This window comes from Harpia harpyja, chromosome 3 (assembly GCF_026419915.1).
Source record: "Harpia harpyja isolate bHarHar1 chromosome 3, bHarHar1 primary haplotype, whole genome shotgun sequence".
NCBI lineage: Eukaryota > Metazoa > Chordata > Aves > Accipitriformes > Accipitridae > Harpia > Harpia harpyja.
In genome coordinates this window covers 37,264,111-37,282,785 of record NC_068942.1, presented here as the reverse complement: position 1 = coordinate 37,282,785, position 18,675 = coordinate 37,264,111, and the positions used below count along the sequence as shown (strand labels likewise).

The 18,675-nt window shown below is 46.7% G+C and overlaps 1 protein-coding gene across 2 annotated transcripts in view; it reads right to left on the bottom strand.

The window, feature by feature from the left end:
• Positions 1–974: 974 nt before the first annotated feature.
• Positions 975–18,675, bottom strand: part of CD82 (CD82 molecule) — a 41,351-nt gene continuing 23,650 nt past the window's right edge. For both annotated transcript variants that reach the window (XM_052781929.1, XM_052781928.1), the window contains exons 3-9: positions 16,270–16,342; positions 12,628–12,752; positions 11,565–11,639; positions 6,508–6,615; positions 4,030–4,221; positions 3,664–3,747; positions 975–3,145 (exon numbers count right to left, since the gene is read on the bottom strand). In XM_052781929.1, the coding sequence (XP_052637889.1) occupies positions 3,068–3,145; positions 3,664–3,747; positions 4,030–4,221; positions 6,508–6,615; positions 11,565–11,639; positions 12,628–12,752; positions 16,270–16,342 (735 nt within the window). In that variant the 3' untranslated portion in view covers positions 975–3,067. The remainder of the gene's footprint in view (positions 3,146–3,663; positions 3,748–4,029; positions 4,222–6,507; positions 6,616–11,564; positions 11,640–12,627; positions 12,753–16,269; positions 16,343–18,675) is intronic.

The window sequence follows — 18,675 nt, the reverse complement described above, 5'->3', positions numbered from 1 at the left end:
GCTACTGCAGGTCCAGGATCCATTTAAGCACCTCTCACTCCACTGGTCAGGGTAACTGAAGTCTTGACTTTAGACCAGTTGCCACCAGTGTTTTCTGGTAGCACCCCAGCACCTTCTTCTCTACAAACTTCACTCTGTTTCTTCAAACATGTATGAGGGCTTAGGTCATGCTTATTACTTCCTAAAGCAACAGCTCCAGACTCCATTAGCGCACTAGCGTAGGTCCTTCTAAGGACAGCCATTCTAAATGGCCAGAAACACCACCATGGAGCGGGATCTGAAGGAATTTGGAGATCCAGCTCATATCCACTTCTCAACCGCTTACCTGAGGGAAGCGAGAAGATTCATACAGTTGCTCTATCTACTTCTCAAGAGCTTTTCAAACAGTCAAGCCCAGTGTGTGGTGGCATAACTTACAAAAATGGTTGCCTCGGCTTTCTTCCTCCTCACAGTGGCAGGGCAGGGGCTGAGAAATCTTTTTTTAAAGTAGCAGCCTAGAAGCAGGAGCCTACTGAAGGTGAGTAGGAAGAGGAAAAAATGATAAAGCTAAGCTAGCAAGAGCTGCACGCACTGTGGGCATAGCAGCAAGCTTATATTTTGTCAGTTAGTCCCCGAGGCTTATGACTTCATACAGTGCAGACTGTACAGACTTGGAGCGACATCTTCAAATACAGAGATCGCTTAGCTTAGGAGATAGCAGGTAATTCAAAGGAACTACCACTCAGTCAGCTAACCCTAGGACAGACATACTTCATAAAACAAGGCAAAGTTTAATCTAGAATATAGCCTAGGAAAATTGTCACCTGCATCTGCTGGGCAGTATCTTCACAGTCCACACATGAACCTCAGAACAACTGTTGACAGGCCCTTTGCTACCTTGAACAAACAAGGTGTCAGTGATTCATATGTAAAGCGGAAGGGGGTGGAGAGGAAGCAAGGGGAAACCACTGCAATGCACAAGTCATAGGCAGAGATACATTTTTTTAGCAAAGTCTTTATTACAGAAATATTCACCCTCTAGACTTTTATATCTGTACATGCATTTCTTCCAGTAGGAAGATGTTGCTAAAAACAGACAAAAAACAGAAAGGAAACCCAGCATGGGCTCCTTCTTACTTGCTGCTCAGCATTGGCATCTGTAACTGAACAAGAATCTTACAAATAAGAACACATTAGAGAATAGACTTTGTGCTACAAAAGCTAGCAAGCTTTACTAAGAAGGGTGCCTTCTGCGATAGCAAAGGTCAGCTTGAAGGATCTGTGCAGGAGGGGGCAGGTGTCTCAAAATAGCAAAGCCTTAACAGACCTCTATAAAAACCAGTTGCCCAGTCATATTTAGTCTCCCCAATCACTGCTGTTTTACAGAGATAAGGACAGAGCAGGGACCCACTGCCAGGGCCCTGATCCCCTGCACGAGCCTTTCTTCCCAGAAGGAAAACCAAGTAGGTAGTGAAGCCATCCCCTGGAACTGCTACTAGGGATATTTCTACCAACCCCACCCCTAACAAGAGACAGTCCTGGGACCACGTCTCTAAGGCAAAGGCTCTCTCACCAAGTACCTTGTGTCAGGTCTCAGGCAAGGACCATCCACTTCTCTCTCATACAGCTTCCTGCTGTCAGGGTGACTGCACGCATGTGCAACTGCAGGACATCTCTTGTGCCCAAGCCACTTTTAAGACTGAGGATTTGCACCCAGCTCCCTTATCTAAGAAGCTGGGGCAGTTTTTCCACATACATTTCCTACTTACTTCTGCTCTACACCACTCCTTGCTGCTGGCCACTGGCTGAATAGAGCTAACAGCCCAGCCATTAAGTACAGAAACCACCCAGCCTGCGAAACTGCAAAACCAGCTACTTATCTGCTGCAGTGCTTACACTTGAGACAGAGCTCAGGATGCAGCCATGGCTCCAGACCACAGTGGAGTCAGAAGACTGGACAACTGAAATAAAAGCAACTTATCCTTGCATCCAAACTACAGAACCTAAACAGGACACAGTGATGTCTCCAGTATACAGCGTCAGCAATCCAGTCAGATCCCTCCATATTCATAGTTAAAAACCAGAGCTAACAAATTTTATGTTCATAAAGGGGGCAGGGGAAGAATCATGTTAATCGTAACCTCTATAAAAGTTGGCAACCCAAGAATGCAACCAGCAGACTCAGCCTGGGGCTGAGTCCACGCTATGCAACAGTCTCTGAAGTGCCTCCAAGCTGACAGGAGCCAGCAAAGCAGTGCTAGGGGGAGAGGAAAAGGTAAAGAGGCAAGTGGGATAAACATGTAAGTGTCAAATCCAGAACCCAAGGGACCCATTCCAGAAGCAGCTGAGCACCACCGCCACAATCTGCCAGGCCACACTAGGAATAGGTAGGCTTGGCTCCCTCCTGGTGGCTTCTCATCACGCTCAAAGGAAAGAGCTCCACTGAAGACAAGGCATAGCTGACTCCAGAAGCAGGAGAAGCAAGTATGAGGGTAGCACTCGATTTTTCAGATGAGAGCCTAGACTGGAAGATGCATAGTAGGAGCTGAATCAGGTTAACCGCAAGGGAGGAGAAGGCCTATAAAGCACGATTAGTTACCACCACAAATCAGTGAAGCAGGTGAAGCTACAGAAGCACTGGAATCTCAACAGCAATCCTGGCTCATAGGACAAAGAGATGGGACTTCTGGGGGTAGAGAGAAAGATGTGTGGGAGGAGAATGAGCGGGGAGAGGAGTTATTTTATGTTAGGTCCAGTGGGTTGTAGAATGGAGATATGAATAGCATTGTTTAACATGGAGCAGGCAGCAAAAGCATTGTCCCCTCAGGTTAATCGGTGTCTCATCTGATACGAGACAGTTAAGTTCTGCTTCTTGAAGTAGAAATAATCCAGAGGCAGGGTGCAGATGGCCAAGGGCCCTATTGCCAGAAGATCAGGCTGTATTGCAGCTCTAACAGTTCTTAGCAGAGTGGTATCAGAAATGGGATGTCACAGGAGTAATGGTCAATGGTTGGACAGTCTGGGTATGAGGCAGGAATGTTCTGTTTGCTCCTTTCTCTGTGGTGCCGTAGCTCTGGAGTCAGCCAACTCAAGACTTGGGCACTTTGGTGTAATCTTCACTGTGTATGTTCTTGCAGAGCGAAATGGACAGTATCATCCCCAGCAGCTGGAATAAGTAATGAAGAATGGGAACAAAATCAGCAACCAGACAGATAAGGTGGGAAGAAAGGGTGATACAGCGGAGCAGAATACAGTGGTCTCCTTTTAATGACACCACACAGGTGAACAGAGTTGGTCCCCAATGCAAGGAAAATGCAATAATCGGGATGACAAAAATATTTTGCTGCAAAAAGGTATGCCTTCATCTGGAATCTAGGTTATGGGCTTTTTAAGGCAACAAGTGGGATCCCACTAGTGGGATGTTGCTTGTCTCATTCTTCTCGGTTATGCATACAGTGAATTGCCAAGCATCAGACACAGCAGCAGGAATCACAAGTAGACAGGGCTTTGTTCAATTTTTAATCCAATCAATGAAAGCAGCAGCTCAAAGCTCCAGGTAGACACAACCAAGAGCTAGAACCGCACTGCCAATAAACCAGGTGTCTATTACTTGAAAAAATAGCCTTGCCTTTAAAAGAGTCTCCATGGTAAGACAGTATAGGTTCACGTCAGGGAGTGGCTTACCTCTATAACAGCAACACCAGTGCAGACCCCAAGAATGACACCAAGGTTGTCCTTCAACCACTTCTCTACACTATCCATGCATCCCTACGGAGAAAACATGGTCACAAGGGAAAGAAGCACGAATCTAAGTATCTCAAGACTGAAAATCCCTAACACATCTCCTTGTGCATGCAGGGATTATCCCAGTTACCAAGTTTCACAGTAGCTTTAGCAGAAAAGGGCAGGATCCCTGTCCACCCTCACCCCAACTTCCACGGGTACTTCAACCAATACTGATGTGAAAAGAGTGCTCTAAATAATTCCCAGAGAAACAAAGACAAGGTGACTTCAGTGGAAACTTCACAGGGCCCAAACATACCCACTCACCTGCTCATGAACAGGCCAGTCGGCATACGTTGCAGTACCGTTGACAGGGACATCCAGATTACAGAAACCGGTATCTACCTGAAAGTCCTTGGAGCTATTGGAGCAGGAGCAGGGATACTCAGTCATGCTTTGGTTGATAAGGATCTTATTACTTTCCCAGTCCTTTGCTCCAGCCCAGCCACAGCAAGAGATCTAACAAGCAGAGAGAGATCATCATGGTCTTACATGTTGCGCTGGTAACATACTGCCCATGAAAACAAACAGACAGTAGAGGTAGAAGTACACAGGAGCTCTCCATGTAACAACATCCGTCGAGCCATACCGTTTGCATGAATTGGTTACATTAGAACATCGCTCTGTTACCAGACGATAACCTATGCATAGGGCCATCCAGAAGACAGGGGCATTATTGCCTACTAAAGAATCACTCTTCTAGCAAGACAGGAGTTAAAGGGCCACTTCTAGCAGACTGTGAGCATAGTAGACTATAATATGCACAGGTCATCCATAAAGTTCTAGCACAACAGTCATGCTAGAATATGAATCTTTTACAAGCCTTACTGCACGAGGCCTAGATACTCAGATTTCAGCAGGCTGTACAGCTTGACATCAGCTCTACAGAGTGTAATTTTGATTAGTTTTTGCAGATAAATACTAGCAAACCTTATCTTATTTCCAGGTGACAATGCTAAACAGAGGTAAAAGTGCAAAACAGATGTTGCTGGTGGGTCAGCTGGAAGAGGGCAGTTGTCCTGCGTGACACATTTGAGAGATTTTTTTCAGTCCCTCCGGTTCATCATCAGTAGATTGATTTGGTGAGGGAGAAGCAAGGCAGGCAAGAGATTAATGTGTTGACAAGATACCACGTGTATTCAAAGACATCTCAAAAGGATTACTACCCAGTCTTCCACTAGCAACGCCACTTCCATAGCTTTAAATGCTAAGACTTCATTCTTCTTTGAGTAGCGCGCATTTTTTGATCAGACATGAAGCAGGAACTTTCCATTTTCTGGTTCCCAATTGCAAGGTACCACTGATCCTAGCTGTGACACCCGGGGGACACCAGCAGCCACCGCACGATGGCGTCGACAAGCCACCGAGCCCCAGCGAGTCAGGACGAGTTTGCACCCGCCTGGCTGCAGCTGGGACTGGCTGGAAGATGGGATGAGGAAAATTTTCCATCTGAAGAAACGTTTACATTCCTATACAGCCACGTGATAAAACGGCAGTTGCTGGAGGGAAAAGCACATCGGGAAGTCCAGCAAAGACTAAGATCTTAAGCATGGATGCCAGTGCTTGCATGGTGGTACAGAGCAGAAAGGCTATCAAACTTGAGGTGGAATTTAAGGAAAATCCCCCTCCGCTCAGAAAGAAAAAGTCATGTTTCAGTCTGACATAACAGATGTGAAAGCGGAGGTACAAACAGCTGAACACCCACACCAGGACAAGCATTTCATTTCCAAACAAGTGTTGAAGATCTAGCCTCCAGAAGGAACTGCCTCTGCCTCACAGCGGCTTGGAGTAACTCCAAGACTGGTCTACAGAACACCCACCCCCTTTCAAACGCTAACTCTAGTACATGAGAGGAATTAGACTTCTAACACTCAACTTCTCCACCTATACAAAACCTTCTTCTTCTGTTCCTATGTAAAAGAAGGGCTCAAGCAGGATCCTCTCTCCACAACAGTTTCAGGCTTCTCTTGAGTCCACTAGCAAGGAGATGCAACTACAGTGATAAAACATAAACAAATCATTCTCCCTCCAAGGAGGGGAAATACTGCAGGTCAGTGTTTTGCAGACCAAAGAAAAATGCTATTACTTGTACTTACTGCACATCAGTCCCATGCTGGGCATGTATTTAACCACAACAGCCAGCCAGCTCTCAAGCTTGTGGTTCGACAGTAAACAGCTATCATGACTCCAGGGTGCCTGAACACTGACCTAGTTGCTCAAGCGCCAACCATGATGCTAAAACAGAAACCATGGGCAGTTGGACGGCTCCCAAGAACACTGACATTTGCAGAAGAGCCGTCACAATAAGCAAGCAACATGCACCAAGTAGTAAGGCAGGCAGTGCTGCTGACTTGTCTGGCAATAAGCTAGGGACCTTACTTGCTACAAAAATAGTATGCACCGTGGTTTTCACACAGGCTAGTGTTCTGGAGGCCCTGCAGAGAAAGAGAAGTGTTGGGGTGCCATTTGATAGGCCAGATACATTAGGACTAGCTAGCATTGGCTGCATAGCCTAACAGCCAGCATGAGGGAATGGTTCAGGGTCTTACCTAGTAATAGCAAGCAAGACAGTTTTCTAGTCTGCAGGCACCAAACCTCTCAGGCAACTCTGTAGATCAGCCAGATCAATGTGGTATACTACTGCCTCTTGCAATACCTGTTTTCCTGTCCTCAGCTTAGTTTTAAAGGCCATTGACTGCACTGACAAACAGCATCATCTGCCTCTTGCTGACCCTCGTGACTCACCTGTGTTTGCACATAGTCCCATGCATCTTGTAAGTTCCTCTCATCATCATTCGAAGGGTCATAATTTTCAATCAGACTTCCAACTATGCGGGACAACTCTTCTTTCAGCTGGCAAGGAAAAAAGGCAGGAGAGTTAGATTAGTCAGTTCCTTGTAGCCTTTTCTTTGGGGCTTACAGTACACATAGGCAGCTTCGGTCACTCAAAAAAACCTAACTGCAAAAAGTAACAAGTATAGATAAGGTGATATATACAGCCTCAGTCTTGAAGGCAAGGCAAGACAGCAGCTTTGCTGTGCAATGCAACAGGCAAAGCACCAGTACTTCCCAGCAAGTCCTTGCCCAGGCACAGAGAAGGACTACAAACCTGATGAGCAATAAGGAAACAGAACTGGGTATGGTTACCCTGGTAAGACACAGGCTGAACAACTGCAGCCTGCCCCAGACGAGAGAGAGGTGAAAGGTAAATGCAAGCTAAAGGACAACATTGCCTTAAATACTCACAGATAACTGCTTCTAACCTTACCCTGCCAGCAAGACTCTGGACCAGAATCTCAGTCACTGCAGTTCATCTCCACTGCTCAGGGAAGGTATGAGTCACCCTGCTCCTGTACGCAGCTGGGTTTCTGACATACAGCTGGTGAAAACTTCCCTTTTTCACAGGGCATTGATCTGCCTCTCCCCAAACTCCTACAACTGCTGCTTCTATATTAAGACAGGAAGTACTACAACTATCTAAACTGCTCAGTAACAGTCTTATCACAAAGCTCAGGTGTATCAAATCATCCCTTCACCCCCATTCCTTATCGAGAGATATTTACACCACCACCTTTCAGTTTGAGGAGAGGTGCAAGCTACCACCCAGCAGACGCCTTCACCTTCTTCCTCCCACCTCCTTCTGAAGCTCTTCTCAGCCAGCCCGTACATGAGGACAGCTGTTACTGCTAAGGACAGACCCAGATCACAAGAGGTTGGAGAGAAGTGTCATTAGACTGCCTGAGGGCAGGATGGGATAGAGTTACATCAGCCTGAGCACTAGGATGCTCCCACCCCATGTCTCACCTTTTTGTCTGTGACGGTACAGCACATTTCAGAGCAGTGGAAACCGTTTTTTCCTTTCCTTCTACTGTTAAGCATTGCAAATGACCATGGCAAACACAGGGACACCCAGCAAGAGGAAGCAGTACCTACTGTTAAGAGAGAAGCTTCTCTACATCAGCAACTCTTCTTCCTAGGAAAACTGCAGCTCAGCTCACTGGGATCAGCTACGGCAGGCCAGACAGACGGGAGTTACATGATTTTTCTTCTCATGAGGTCTAGCTCTTCCCTTTTTAATTACTTTGCTTCCCCTTTTCCTTCCCTTCAAATCAAGGCAACCTGACCTGGTTCTCACTAATGAGATTGGCCTCGGCTGCTGCCGTAAGCCTTATCAGTTACTGAACCTCTGAGTTCCCACCCTTGCCCCTCCTGCACACTGCTGCTCCACATGCAGGAGGAGGCACGGAGAGCTGGGTTTGTTGTCCTACCCCGGGGCCCATCTAGCCCCTTAGCTATTAGGTCAGATGGGAACCTAGCGTCACTTCTGCAAGAATCCCAGGCAGTGCCTCTGTTCTCCATCCCAGGACCCCACCACAAGCAGAGACAAGGCCTGAACTAGATGTTCCAAATCACAGCTGCATAGTGAAGCTGTATCTCTGCTCTTCCTCTACTCTTACGCAAGAACAGGCAAGAATTCTTACAAACAGCTCTGGTTTCAAAAGATGAGGCATTTAAGTTAAAGAAAAACTCAGGCATTCTTAGGTGTTTCAGAAAGTAATTGGAGAAAGGGGAAATATTATGCAAACAATAGCACAACTCTGGAGACCGCACACACAGGCAGCTCGTTCACAGGTTTAACCAGCAGAGCAGCCCAAAGGGGAAAAAACACAGGCACTTGCAGCTGATCGCCCTTACACACTTCGCGGAGGAAAATGGAAAAAAGCAACAAGCTAGAAAGGCATACTGAACACGTAGGCAGGCTTTCAACATCCTCGCCATCTTCACCCATTTAAGGCCTGTCAGGACTCAGTGCTGTGTGGAGCATGATTGCTCCAAGAAACAGCTACCCTTGCTTTCTGGGCTCCTGCTGCTTCCCAGCTCTAGCTAGCTGGGTGTCAGAAGGCACAATTCCACCACCCCACAGCAGGGACATTCAAAGCCTAGGCACCAAAGCCACAGACCACTGCCAGAAAGCAGCAGGGCTGTCAGTCTCCCCTTCACACAGGCTTACTGAGGAGGGAGCTGGGGGAAAGCTGAACACCAGAGGCAAGAGCACAGGTCTTTGGTTCCAGTCTTGATCACAGAATGAATCACGCAGGCTTCTTCCACTGTCAGTCATCTATTCCTGTTGCTCTGTCTGAGACTCAAGCTAGATCCGTACCCCAGAATTTATTAGCATCTAGCCTGCACAGGAGAACAGGCTCAAAACAACAGGAGGGGGCTCTCACCCCACCAGTCACTTCAGATTCCGAAACTAACCCATAGTCCATAGCCCCAGGCAAGTTGCTGCACGCAACCACACAGGCCTGTTTGCTGCAAACAATAGCTAGGAAGTAGGGCAATTCCCAAAAGACCACAGCTCTCCATCCCTCAAGGCATTTAGTGCCAAGCAGCAGAAAACTGTGTGAACTAGGCTGAGAGAGACCTTGCCCAGACTCTCCCATGTTTAGGGCCTTGTGACCCACTAGACATAGGTGACCATCGACATTCAGCTCACAAAGCAGAATGCCATTTGCAACGTTTGTGACATTACTATTTTGTCGTCCCTAAAAACACCTGGCCCCAGCGCGCAGTTTCAGTCATTAACAGATGGAGGAAAACGGGTGTTACATCAACATCCTCCCAGCAGTACTGGGCAATTCCAGTCTGAAGGGGCATTCCTCTAGCAATACCCATGGGGGAGGCAAAGCAGCAGCCTTCCTGTCAGAGACTCAGCCTTTTACAGTTACACTAACTCTATTTCAGCATACTTTATACGTCAGGGGTTGGGAAGGATTTTGACACTGAAAAGGAACAGATATTCCAACAAAAAAACCCATCAAGTGAATCTGTTCAGTAGCTACTAATCAAGAAAAGGACAAGTAGAGAGGAGTACAACAATAATCCCGTCTACTCTCCTTCAGTGCAGAAATAAATACTTTAGTTACAAGAAGTGGAGGAACGAGTATCACGAGTATCCAAGATCCTTTCCTCCATTCTTGTTATTCCTTGTTTTATATCTAACCAAGTTCCTGAAGTCAGAAATAAACACAAAGAACACAATAGACATCCAGGGACTGCATCTTGAGCAGTTTTCAGTTTGCTTTGCTGTGCTCTGAGCTGCCCTGGGATGACGTACGTCAAGTGAAGCAGAGCAACATGCATAGCATCACTGAAGCGCAGCCACAAACCAGCGTGTGGGAGGTTTCAGCCAAGACCTTCCTGAAACAGTTCTTCTTGGTGCTCCAGGCAGGTACTTCAGAGGATCCTGAAATAGAAGGGCTCTAGAAGAGCTTTTCTATAAGTTTTTTTCACTGAGGACTGAACAGGAGCATCTGTTCAAAGCCCAGCTTTCCCCACCATTCTCCTGGATCCGTACAAGTGATGATCTCGGCCACACCGGCTCCAAGGGCTGCGCAGAATAAGCCCCAGCACTTTTATCCTCTCCCTGGTCTGACTGAGGTTCAAATGAAGAGCTACAGCTCAAAAGCTGGAGTTTTCTAGAGTAGAGTGACAGCTGGAGGAGAAATACCAACGGAGGTACGGAACTTCATGTATGAAAAGTCACATTTCCCCATCGCAGGGGAATGCCCATCCCCACACCTCCTCCTCTGCATTAGTCAGGGCTGTTTGTTTAGAATCAGCAGCTTGTTTAAAGCCGTAACTTTACACACCAGCTAGCCAACATTTCGGTTTCTCCTTCAGCTCCAGCCAGCCCAGAAAGCAAGCTACATTCATACCGCATTTGGCAAGGAACCCAGCCAGCAGCTGCTCAGTCATCACAGCCACTTGTACAAAGTTCGTATCAGCTACGTTGGGGGCAGGCACCTTCCTCCCACCCCCAAACTTCACCACCAGGCCCCATCCGTAACTTCCTCAACCACCTGCTTTCGGTAACCACCTAGCAGGAGGGTTGCCTTAGGAGAAGCAAGCACAGCCATGCACTGGTATAGACATACAGTTATGTTGCAAAGGACAGGGTTACCCAAAACTGGTACCAGAAACCTGAATACCAGGACAGAAGCCAGCAGGGAACCCACAGTTACAACTTGCTCCCACTAAATGAATGTGGCTCCCAGTTTAGCTGTCAAACAGCTGGAGGCCTGACCAGGCACTGCCCTGGCCAGGGAACGTATAGCCAGGACAGGCTGTTGCAGTGCACTTAAGTAGTTCAATATTCCCTTTACACTACTAGGCCTATTAGAGCTCTAGAAGCATACACTGTGAAACTGCATTCCTGACAAAGAGATCCACTTCAAAATGTTAAAGCACTTGGCTTTAAGCTCAAACTGTAGTACAGGAACTGTCAGATACTTGGGTTTGCTCTTGGAGAAAGAGGACAGCTCTTCCAAGGAGAGTTTTACATACAGATGCAGAAGGACCGAAAGGACAGAATAAGATGACACAAGGAGGGAGGCCAGTCAGAAAAGCAATCACTCAGGCTGGTAACCCCTCAAAGCACCAGTGATGACAACATGGTAGTAATCACTGCAACTACGTGCCCAAATAGCAGTCTGCAGCAGGATCAAGAGGAGGTGTGGTCAAAAGCCTTTCAGGAATTTATTTTTACTGTTCCCACTACCCAAAAATAAAGCCTGCATACCAAACATAGAGCTTCATAATCCTTGAGAAAGTAGCACTACTGAGGCTGGCAGATACAGAAGCAGCAAACTGTACAGCAAAGCTGCTGAGTGGGGTAGAGGAAAGGAGAATCCAGTTATGCCTGCTAACGGTATAGCCCGGTTTAGAAGAAAGAATTTCCATTTGTCTCCTGTTCCCCCAAACCAAGACCAAGGAAAACATGCACATTAAGAAACACTTACCGTTTCTTTCTGGAAGTAGATGACCAGTCCAGCAGTGACCTGAGTTATAAGGATTACCATCAGGCAGGTGAAGTACTGGAAACAAAAGAGAATAGGTGACTACTATCAGCCTTTAGAAAGGTCTGCACATAACAGCACAAGTTTTAGTAAGATTTCACAGACAAGAGAAGTCACAACATTGAGCCAACACCTTTGCCTGCAGACGAGCTCTGCTATCAGCAATGCTCTCCCCAGTAAAAGGCTTACGTACAAGCATCTACATCAGACCAGTGCACTTCAGCACTTCTCCCATCAGGCCAACAGGAACACTTCAGGAGGGAGAGGGTTTAAAATTTAAAATTCACCAGCAAGCTGCTTTTAAGGAAAGTCTGACATCTGAGGTTACTTTTGAACAGTGGCAGCTACTACCATTACATTAGGAGATGTTCCTAATGCCAGGACACACAGTGTGGCCATACTTGGTTTCCTATACATATGTGCTCTGAATAAGCAGGAGTCAAGTAGCAGGCTGAGGTGTATGAAGCTAGTGTCATCTCATCCATCACAGACAGAAAATTTCCTATAAATGAACTGTTTGAAGAGAGGTCCTTACATACAGGCCGTTCCTAGTCAAGTCTCTCTTGACTCTTGCACTTTCCACAGAAGCTGAATTTTGCAGCACAGCAGGACACCGTCACTCTTCCTCTTCTCTCTCCTCCTGCCCTTGACAGTTGTCCTTGCACAATGCCAACTGGGAAGTCGGGGTGGGGGGGACAAGGTACAGGGTCACCTGGGACACCTCTCCTTGGTTGGAAGTCCTCAACCCACAGTGTGTTTGCAGATAGCGTCAGCAACATCCCTTCTCATTTTGCAGAGTTTTTAGCTAATCACCAGTAATGTCTGAGGAACTGCTATTGCAGCCTGTTGACTGCTGGAGAATTTAATGGGTGCAAATTAAGAATTGGATCCAAGTTGACCTAGAAGTACCATCCCCAGGAGACCTGAACCCCAGCTACAATCCAACAGATATTTTGCAGGATTGGTGTTAAAGGTTGGATCTAAAACATAGCATGAATTCTCTCACCAGACCCAAGAGACATCGGATTTCATTGACTGCTCCAAGACAACCCAGGAACCCCATCAGCATGGTGAGAGCCCCAACACCGATGAGGATGTATGCACCAGTCTTCAGGGAGGGAGATGACATCTCTGTAGGGGGCAGGAGAGGGAACAAAATTAGCTACTGACAAAAACTACATCTGCCGTCACCATTTAGAGAACTGCCTCCATATCTACTTAAAATAGTCTGTTCTCTTCTACAGAGGGACTGCACAGAGGCGTGTTGAACATGGGGACAGAAGGCTGCTTCTGGGTGTCTTGTGATAAAGGAAGACTTTCAAAGCCAACCTGCAGGTCTCCATTATCTCAGAGCCTGGAAGACTCAAGGTCAGTCCAAACAAATTAACCTTGTTTGGAGAAAGTTAGCTGCTTACTAGATTTTTAATTCCCTCATGAATGCACTCTGAGTGAGAGTAAGACAAAGTATGTCCTACTCCACAACTACTGCCTTTGCTTCAATTCCCTTCGCTATCTTCAAGGAACTTTTTTCAAGTCCCAAAACCCCTTTTTGGTTTGGCTTTTCACTTTAATGCACTATTCCTTTTCACTTTAATGCACTATTCCTTGTTCCAGCCATTCTGTTTTTACTTATCCACTTGCAGTCAACAGTGGGACACACAAACTCTGTGGAGTGAGACACGACGCAAGAGCTACAGCTAGTATTGAGCATAGATGATGTGACAGGTTACTTGACAAGTCAGTGTTGAATGGCTTGTGGCCAGGCACTCGCTGCAGGCTGTTGCAGCACCTGTGTATGACCCCCTGCAAATAGATGCTATTCCAGGTTCAAAACAGGTATTGTGCCCAAATTAGCTACGTTTACATATCCTCCTAGCTATCCCCTGCTATTGTGTCTGGAATGACAGTGCTCTTAAATGCTCAACAGTTTTTCAACCAAGTTTAGGTAGTATCATTTCAGATATGCTGGTGCTGTCAGTCCTCTCCCTTCAACATTTAGTACTGCAAGCAACAGAAGGAACTAACTCTTACATTTGGGTTGGTCACAGGACTGTTTCTTGCAGAATAGGATTGGAGGAAGCAAGCATTACAGCACAAAAGGTGAAGAGATACTCTGTCTAGAAATAGTAACCAGAAACCTCATTTATCATTAAGAGATATTCTTAAACCCACAAGCTGCACAGTGTAGGGGAATTCTGGATGTCCAGTGACTAATGAAAATAATGTTCCCAGAGCTCAGCATTTAGTTTCCTGGACGTAAGTCCCAGGAGGCAAGCTTCCTCTGAGCTCCTCGTGAAATAAGTTGAGAGAGAGAGAGAGACAGAGAGAGTAACTGAATCCAGACTAATACTCTTCCCCCTAACACATATTTCCTCCCAATTCTGATACCTGGTACAAGTCACCAGCTTCCAAACTTTTTCCCTAGAACATGCCAAACAAAGGGAAAAAAAATCAGTTATCAAAAAATGAACCAGAGCTGTTTGCCACACAGGTCACTTCAGACAATTCAGCCTTGATTCATTTCCAGGCCAGACTCTCCCTGGCTGGACATACGCCACAGAAACCACGATCCTGCTCCTCCTTCCTCACCAGTCCTGGGAGTCTTGCTGTGCAGGTTAGGTGCTGCTATTGCAAAGCATTTACTGAAGTAGCAGCTTTAGAGGAGTGGCCTTCACAAGACTACACTATTCCCTCCCCCAAAGTCTGCCCAGCCATCATACAAGTGTTCAAGTGCCTGGGTTGCAGCACGTCCACAGTGCTAGAAAGCAGTTGCTTAGTCGACTTCTCATTAGAAGAAAGAAAAAGGTATTTCCAACTCAAAAGCCCTTCAGAGAAGTGACAGTGGCAGGGGGACAGGAGCTGGTGCTTGCACTTCTCATCTTCAGCACTTCTCATCTGCAATACGTCTTGTCTTGCAAGAGAAGGCTCTGCTGGCAAGACGACTCCTGCTCTGTTTGCTGTCACTCCGTGTTTTCCTCTGCGCTGGGCGGGCAGCCAAGCAAGTACAACAGGCTCCTTTGGCAGCAGCTGGAGTGCCCTGCTGTGCAGAGCTCCTTCCCTGATGCCTGGGTTACTAAAGCAGAGGGAAAGAGGGGCAAGGCACGGGAAAGGAAGCAACGGGGCAGGGAGAAAGAGCTGATGCTGGAAATCTCCAGGAAGGAAGCTAAATCCTTAAATGCCCTGTTAGCAGAGATTCTGGGTAAAATGGGAAGAAGCAGAGTCAAGCTCAGGGACTTCATACCTCCACAAGTGGCAGTTACACCCATCGGACTGGGGGAACAGCTGCTGGCCCACTGGTATTAAACGTGCCTCAGACTGTCAGGGGTGCTGCAAATAGCCAGACCCTGATAAGGTCCCTTTTGGCTGCCTGTACTAATAGGCGTTTCTGCTTATGCCCCCGCTTTATTAACCAACACCCCTTGTTGTGCTTCTTGCCCTTCTAGTACTGCAGGAGGAAGCCAGATGCCACAGCACGACAAACAGAGCAAGCAGCAGTATCTGTGTGTATGGCATTAGTGGGGGGTGTTGTCTCCACCCAGCACCTTCCAAAGCCAGGCCAGAGTGTTCAGTGGGACTTGGGAGATAAAGTCCTTTGCAAGATCAGTGTAGCTGGGAGCAGGGCTATGAATGCCATTACTGTTCATTCCCTGGGGCTGCAAGCAGTGTGCAGGCAGCCCTCCTGCAGCATCTGACACTAGAGCCAGAGTCAGCAATTCTGGAGGTAGTGTCAACGGGTAACCAGACCCATCAAGCAGAAAAGTTGTTTGAAGTCCCCTCTAGGAAAAAGCACAAAGGAAGCAGAGCTTGTGAAAGATGGAGCTGAGCTACTCATTCGGTGAGAGTCCGCTTACAGCCCTGCGAAGCCCAGGCTCTGCTAAGCCAGCTCAGTTTTTTGGTCGTTGCAGAAAGCAGACCCTCTGTTAAGACTCAAGTTGATGCTCTTGGCTGACTTAAAGGGGAAGGAAGCTAGCCCCTTGCACGTGCGGCAACACAAAACACCTCTGATGGCCAGACTAAGTCTCACGAAGTGTGTATAATCAAGTATGTTTTAGAAGTCAGAGCACTAAAGACTTCAGACCCACACCTTCCATCCCCCCTCAGATCTACATCCTCTACTGCTTAGGAACAAATATACTGACTACTTTCAATGTACGTGAAGCATCAATAAAAACAGGTACTTACTTTCTTTGGCATTTAAAACAGTCAAATTGAAATAGATCATCACGGAAAGCAGTGGGATCATAGGGGACTCACACAGCAAAACTACATTAAGGCATCGGGGGCCTTCAGACATGATGGTAATAAGGAAGATGTTGTGGAAACACAGAGCATGCAGTGAAAATAGGATGAAATACTAGTCCCTATGTTTAAGTTGAAGTATTTGGATTGTTGGGTGAAGAGGCAATGGTCTCCCTCAGTCTGACCCTGGTGTTGCAATCCACAAGACTAGGAGGAATGCTGTGTCTCCAGGATTGCTCCCTTTCACCCTGTCCCTGATAAAGTCCCATCTTGCTATACACCATGTTACTGCTCAGGTCACAGACCATGCACAAAAGTACTGCCATCCCTAGACTACACCATGGCCAAGCATAGCCCTGGACTACAGTCAGTTCAGAAGGAGAAAGAAGATGAAGAAAAATGTTCTTACGTAGAACTGCAATGAAACTGGTTTTGTCGGCCAGAATCCATATTCCAAAACCCAGGATCACAGCGCCCAGAATCTGAAAGAGTAAGAACAAAACACATATAGCTTGCTTATTAGTTTAGACAAATAAGAAGAGGCAGTCACTATTCTCCATACTTCCAGAGTAAAAGCAACTATTCTTTTGCTGCTCCCACCCATCTCTCCCATGCTACTCCTCCCAAAGTAAACAGGATTAGCATGACTCCAGGAAGAGCACCTCAGCCAACTGCACAGGAGCCCCAGGTTCTGCTTGGCAGTCCTTCACATGGTATTTTAGTAGTACACGATATTGTACAGGACCACTGTTCAAAACAGTCTGAGGAAGAGATGCCCTGCTGCTAGAACCTTGCTGTCAGCAGCAAAAGGTAAGTGCACTGCTTCTGTCAAGAACTGAGGAAGGACAAACACATCTAAGCATATGATTGTAAAGTTTTTTTGAATAGAGAAATCCCTGACCCTATGGGACCAGGCTGGGAGCCAGCTGACAAAGGATTAGATATCTGGCAGCTGGAACCTTCCCAGGAAGGAAATCTTCGGCTCTGTTATAACCTTATGGCTTCAACCCACAAATGCAAAAAAACAGCAGCATTCATTTTACATGCAGGTTCCCCTGAGTGAAGTGCTTTGCCCCTTCCAAAGCCAAGCTTAGGCATTTTGGCTTGGCCGCTACTTTATGCCAGAATACCCCAGCCCCTCAAGCCAACACATCTTACCACCAACAGAGAGTCAAGCATTATGAAACATCAGCCAGTCTCTGCCTCACTCACCACACAGTCTTATCTAGGGCAAGGATTAGCAGAGCAATATGTCTCTGCGAGGACTCAGCTGAATCCATACTTCGAACTGCAAAGGCAAGAGACATACAGTCTTCCCATCTCATTTTGAAGAGGGGGGTGAGGGGAAGAATGCTCTGTTTTAGCTTCCAGGTATCACCATGTTTTATGCTACACTGTGACGCGTTTGCATGTAGATGACCCCAGCTCCCAAATTAGGATGGCAGCACCATTATACCCATAATAAAGTAACTACGCTGAGAAGTCTGTAAGTCTGCGGGTTTGGCAAGAAGCTGAAATTTGTGCTGTTCAGCCAACTAAAAGTGGCAAAGGCTGGAAACCACTTGTGCAAAGATCTAAAACAGACTTTGAAGAAACAAGGGAAGGACAAGGAGTACAAGTGAGATGCTTCCAGAGGACATGAACTACAAGCAGCAGTTCTTACACCAGCAGGATTTCAAGATAGGATGAAGTGAAATACTAAATAAACCAAAAGGGCTGAAGAGAGATTGCAATTCTGTGCTTCATTAGAGAATGTTCTGATATTCGGGAGACAAGCCAAACCCCCACCTGAAGGAAGCTGGTAGAGAGGGTTGTATGGACAGGCATTGGCTCCACAATTTGAAAGTTTACACTATGCTTCATCTCCTCAGACAAAGAAGCTTTTCTGAGCAAAGATAAAGCAACAGTCTGAAATAAGCTGCTTGCAAGCTTTCCTGGCTTGGCAGAGGGCACAACATGTAGTTAGCTCTGGGGACAGAATTAGAAAGTCACCAAGCAAGTTCCCATCTATGAAGATGGATGAAGAAGACTGACTCAGCTGCAGAAAGCATGTAGCTGTTGTATCCCAGGAAAAAAAAAAAAAAAAAAGACAAGATGGCAGTAACAAGAATTCCCCCTTGCCTTATGTCCCAACATGCTGCACCGCAGCACTCAATCTGCTGATCAAAATAGAAAGGCCCCTTGAACATGCAACAGCTGTGGAGCCTAAAAAATTCCTCTCAAACTTGGTATTGCCAAGAACTGCTGAATTTACAGTTCAAGGCAGTCTCACATTTAAACTATAGTCTTAATAAAATATTTGTCTTAACAAAGATGCAAACCGGGCTGTATGTGACATCTCTTTTGGCTCGCTGACCCTGAAATGTCACCTAAGTTTTGCTGTTGCTGACAAAACACAGAACGGCTGCTGAGCTGAGTGCCTGGGAAGTTATTTGTTATGAGGTGCACAGACTATCCGAGGCCTGTTTTCACTCTGATCTTTGCTCTAGTCCACAACTCATGCGTTTGCCAGGAGCTGCTGTGGAAAACACTAAAAAGGGAAGGCAGGGAAAAAAAAAACCACAGGGAGAAAACACTGTCCTATTAACAACAGTATATTTACCTCCTAGCAGGATAGTATCTCTGCTCAGCATCTTCAGGAGTTTCCTTAGCATAGCAAGGCTGCTTCTGTCACTGGCTTGGCTTCAGACCCAGCTGTCCTCCCCCAGCACTGCCTGCCTTCACACTCAGATTGCAGGAGGTAACACTGAGCCTGGCACAGGGGCCAATAAAGGCTCTTAAACTCCAGGCTTTGTTTCAGGTAGTAGCTTTGTGC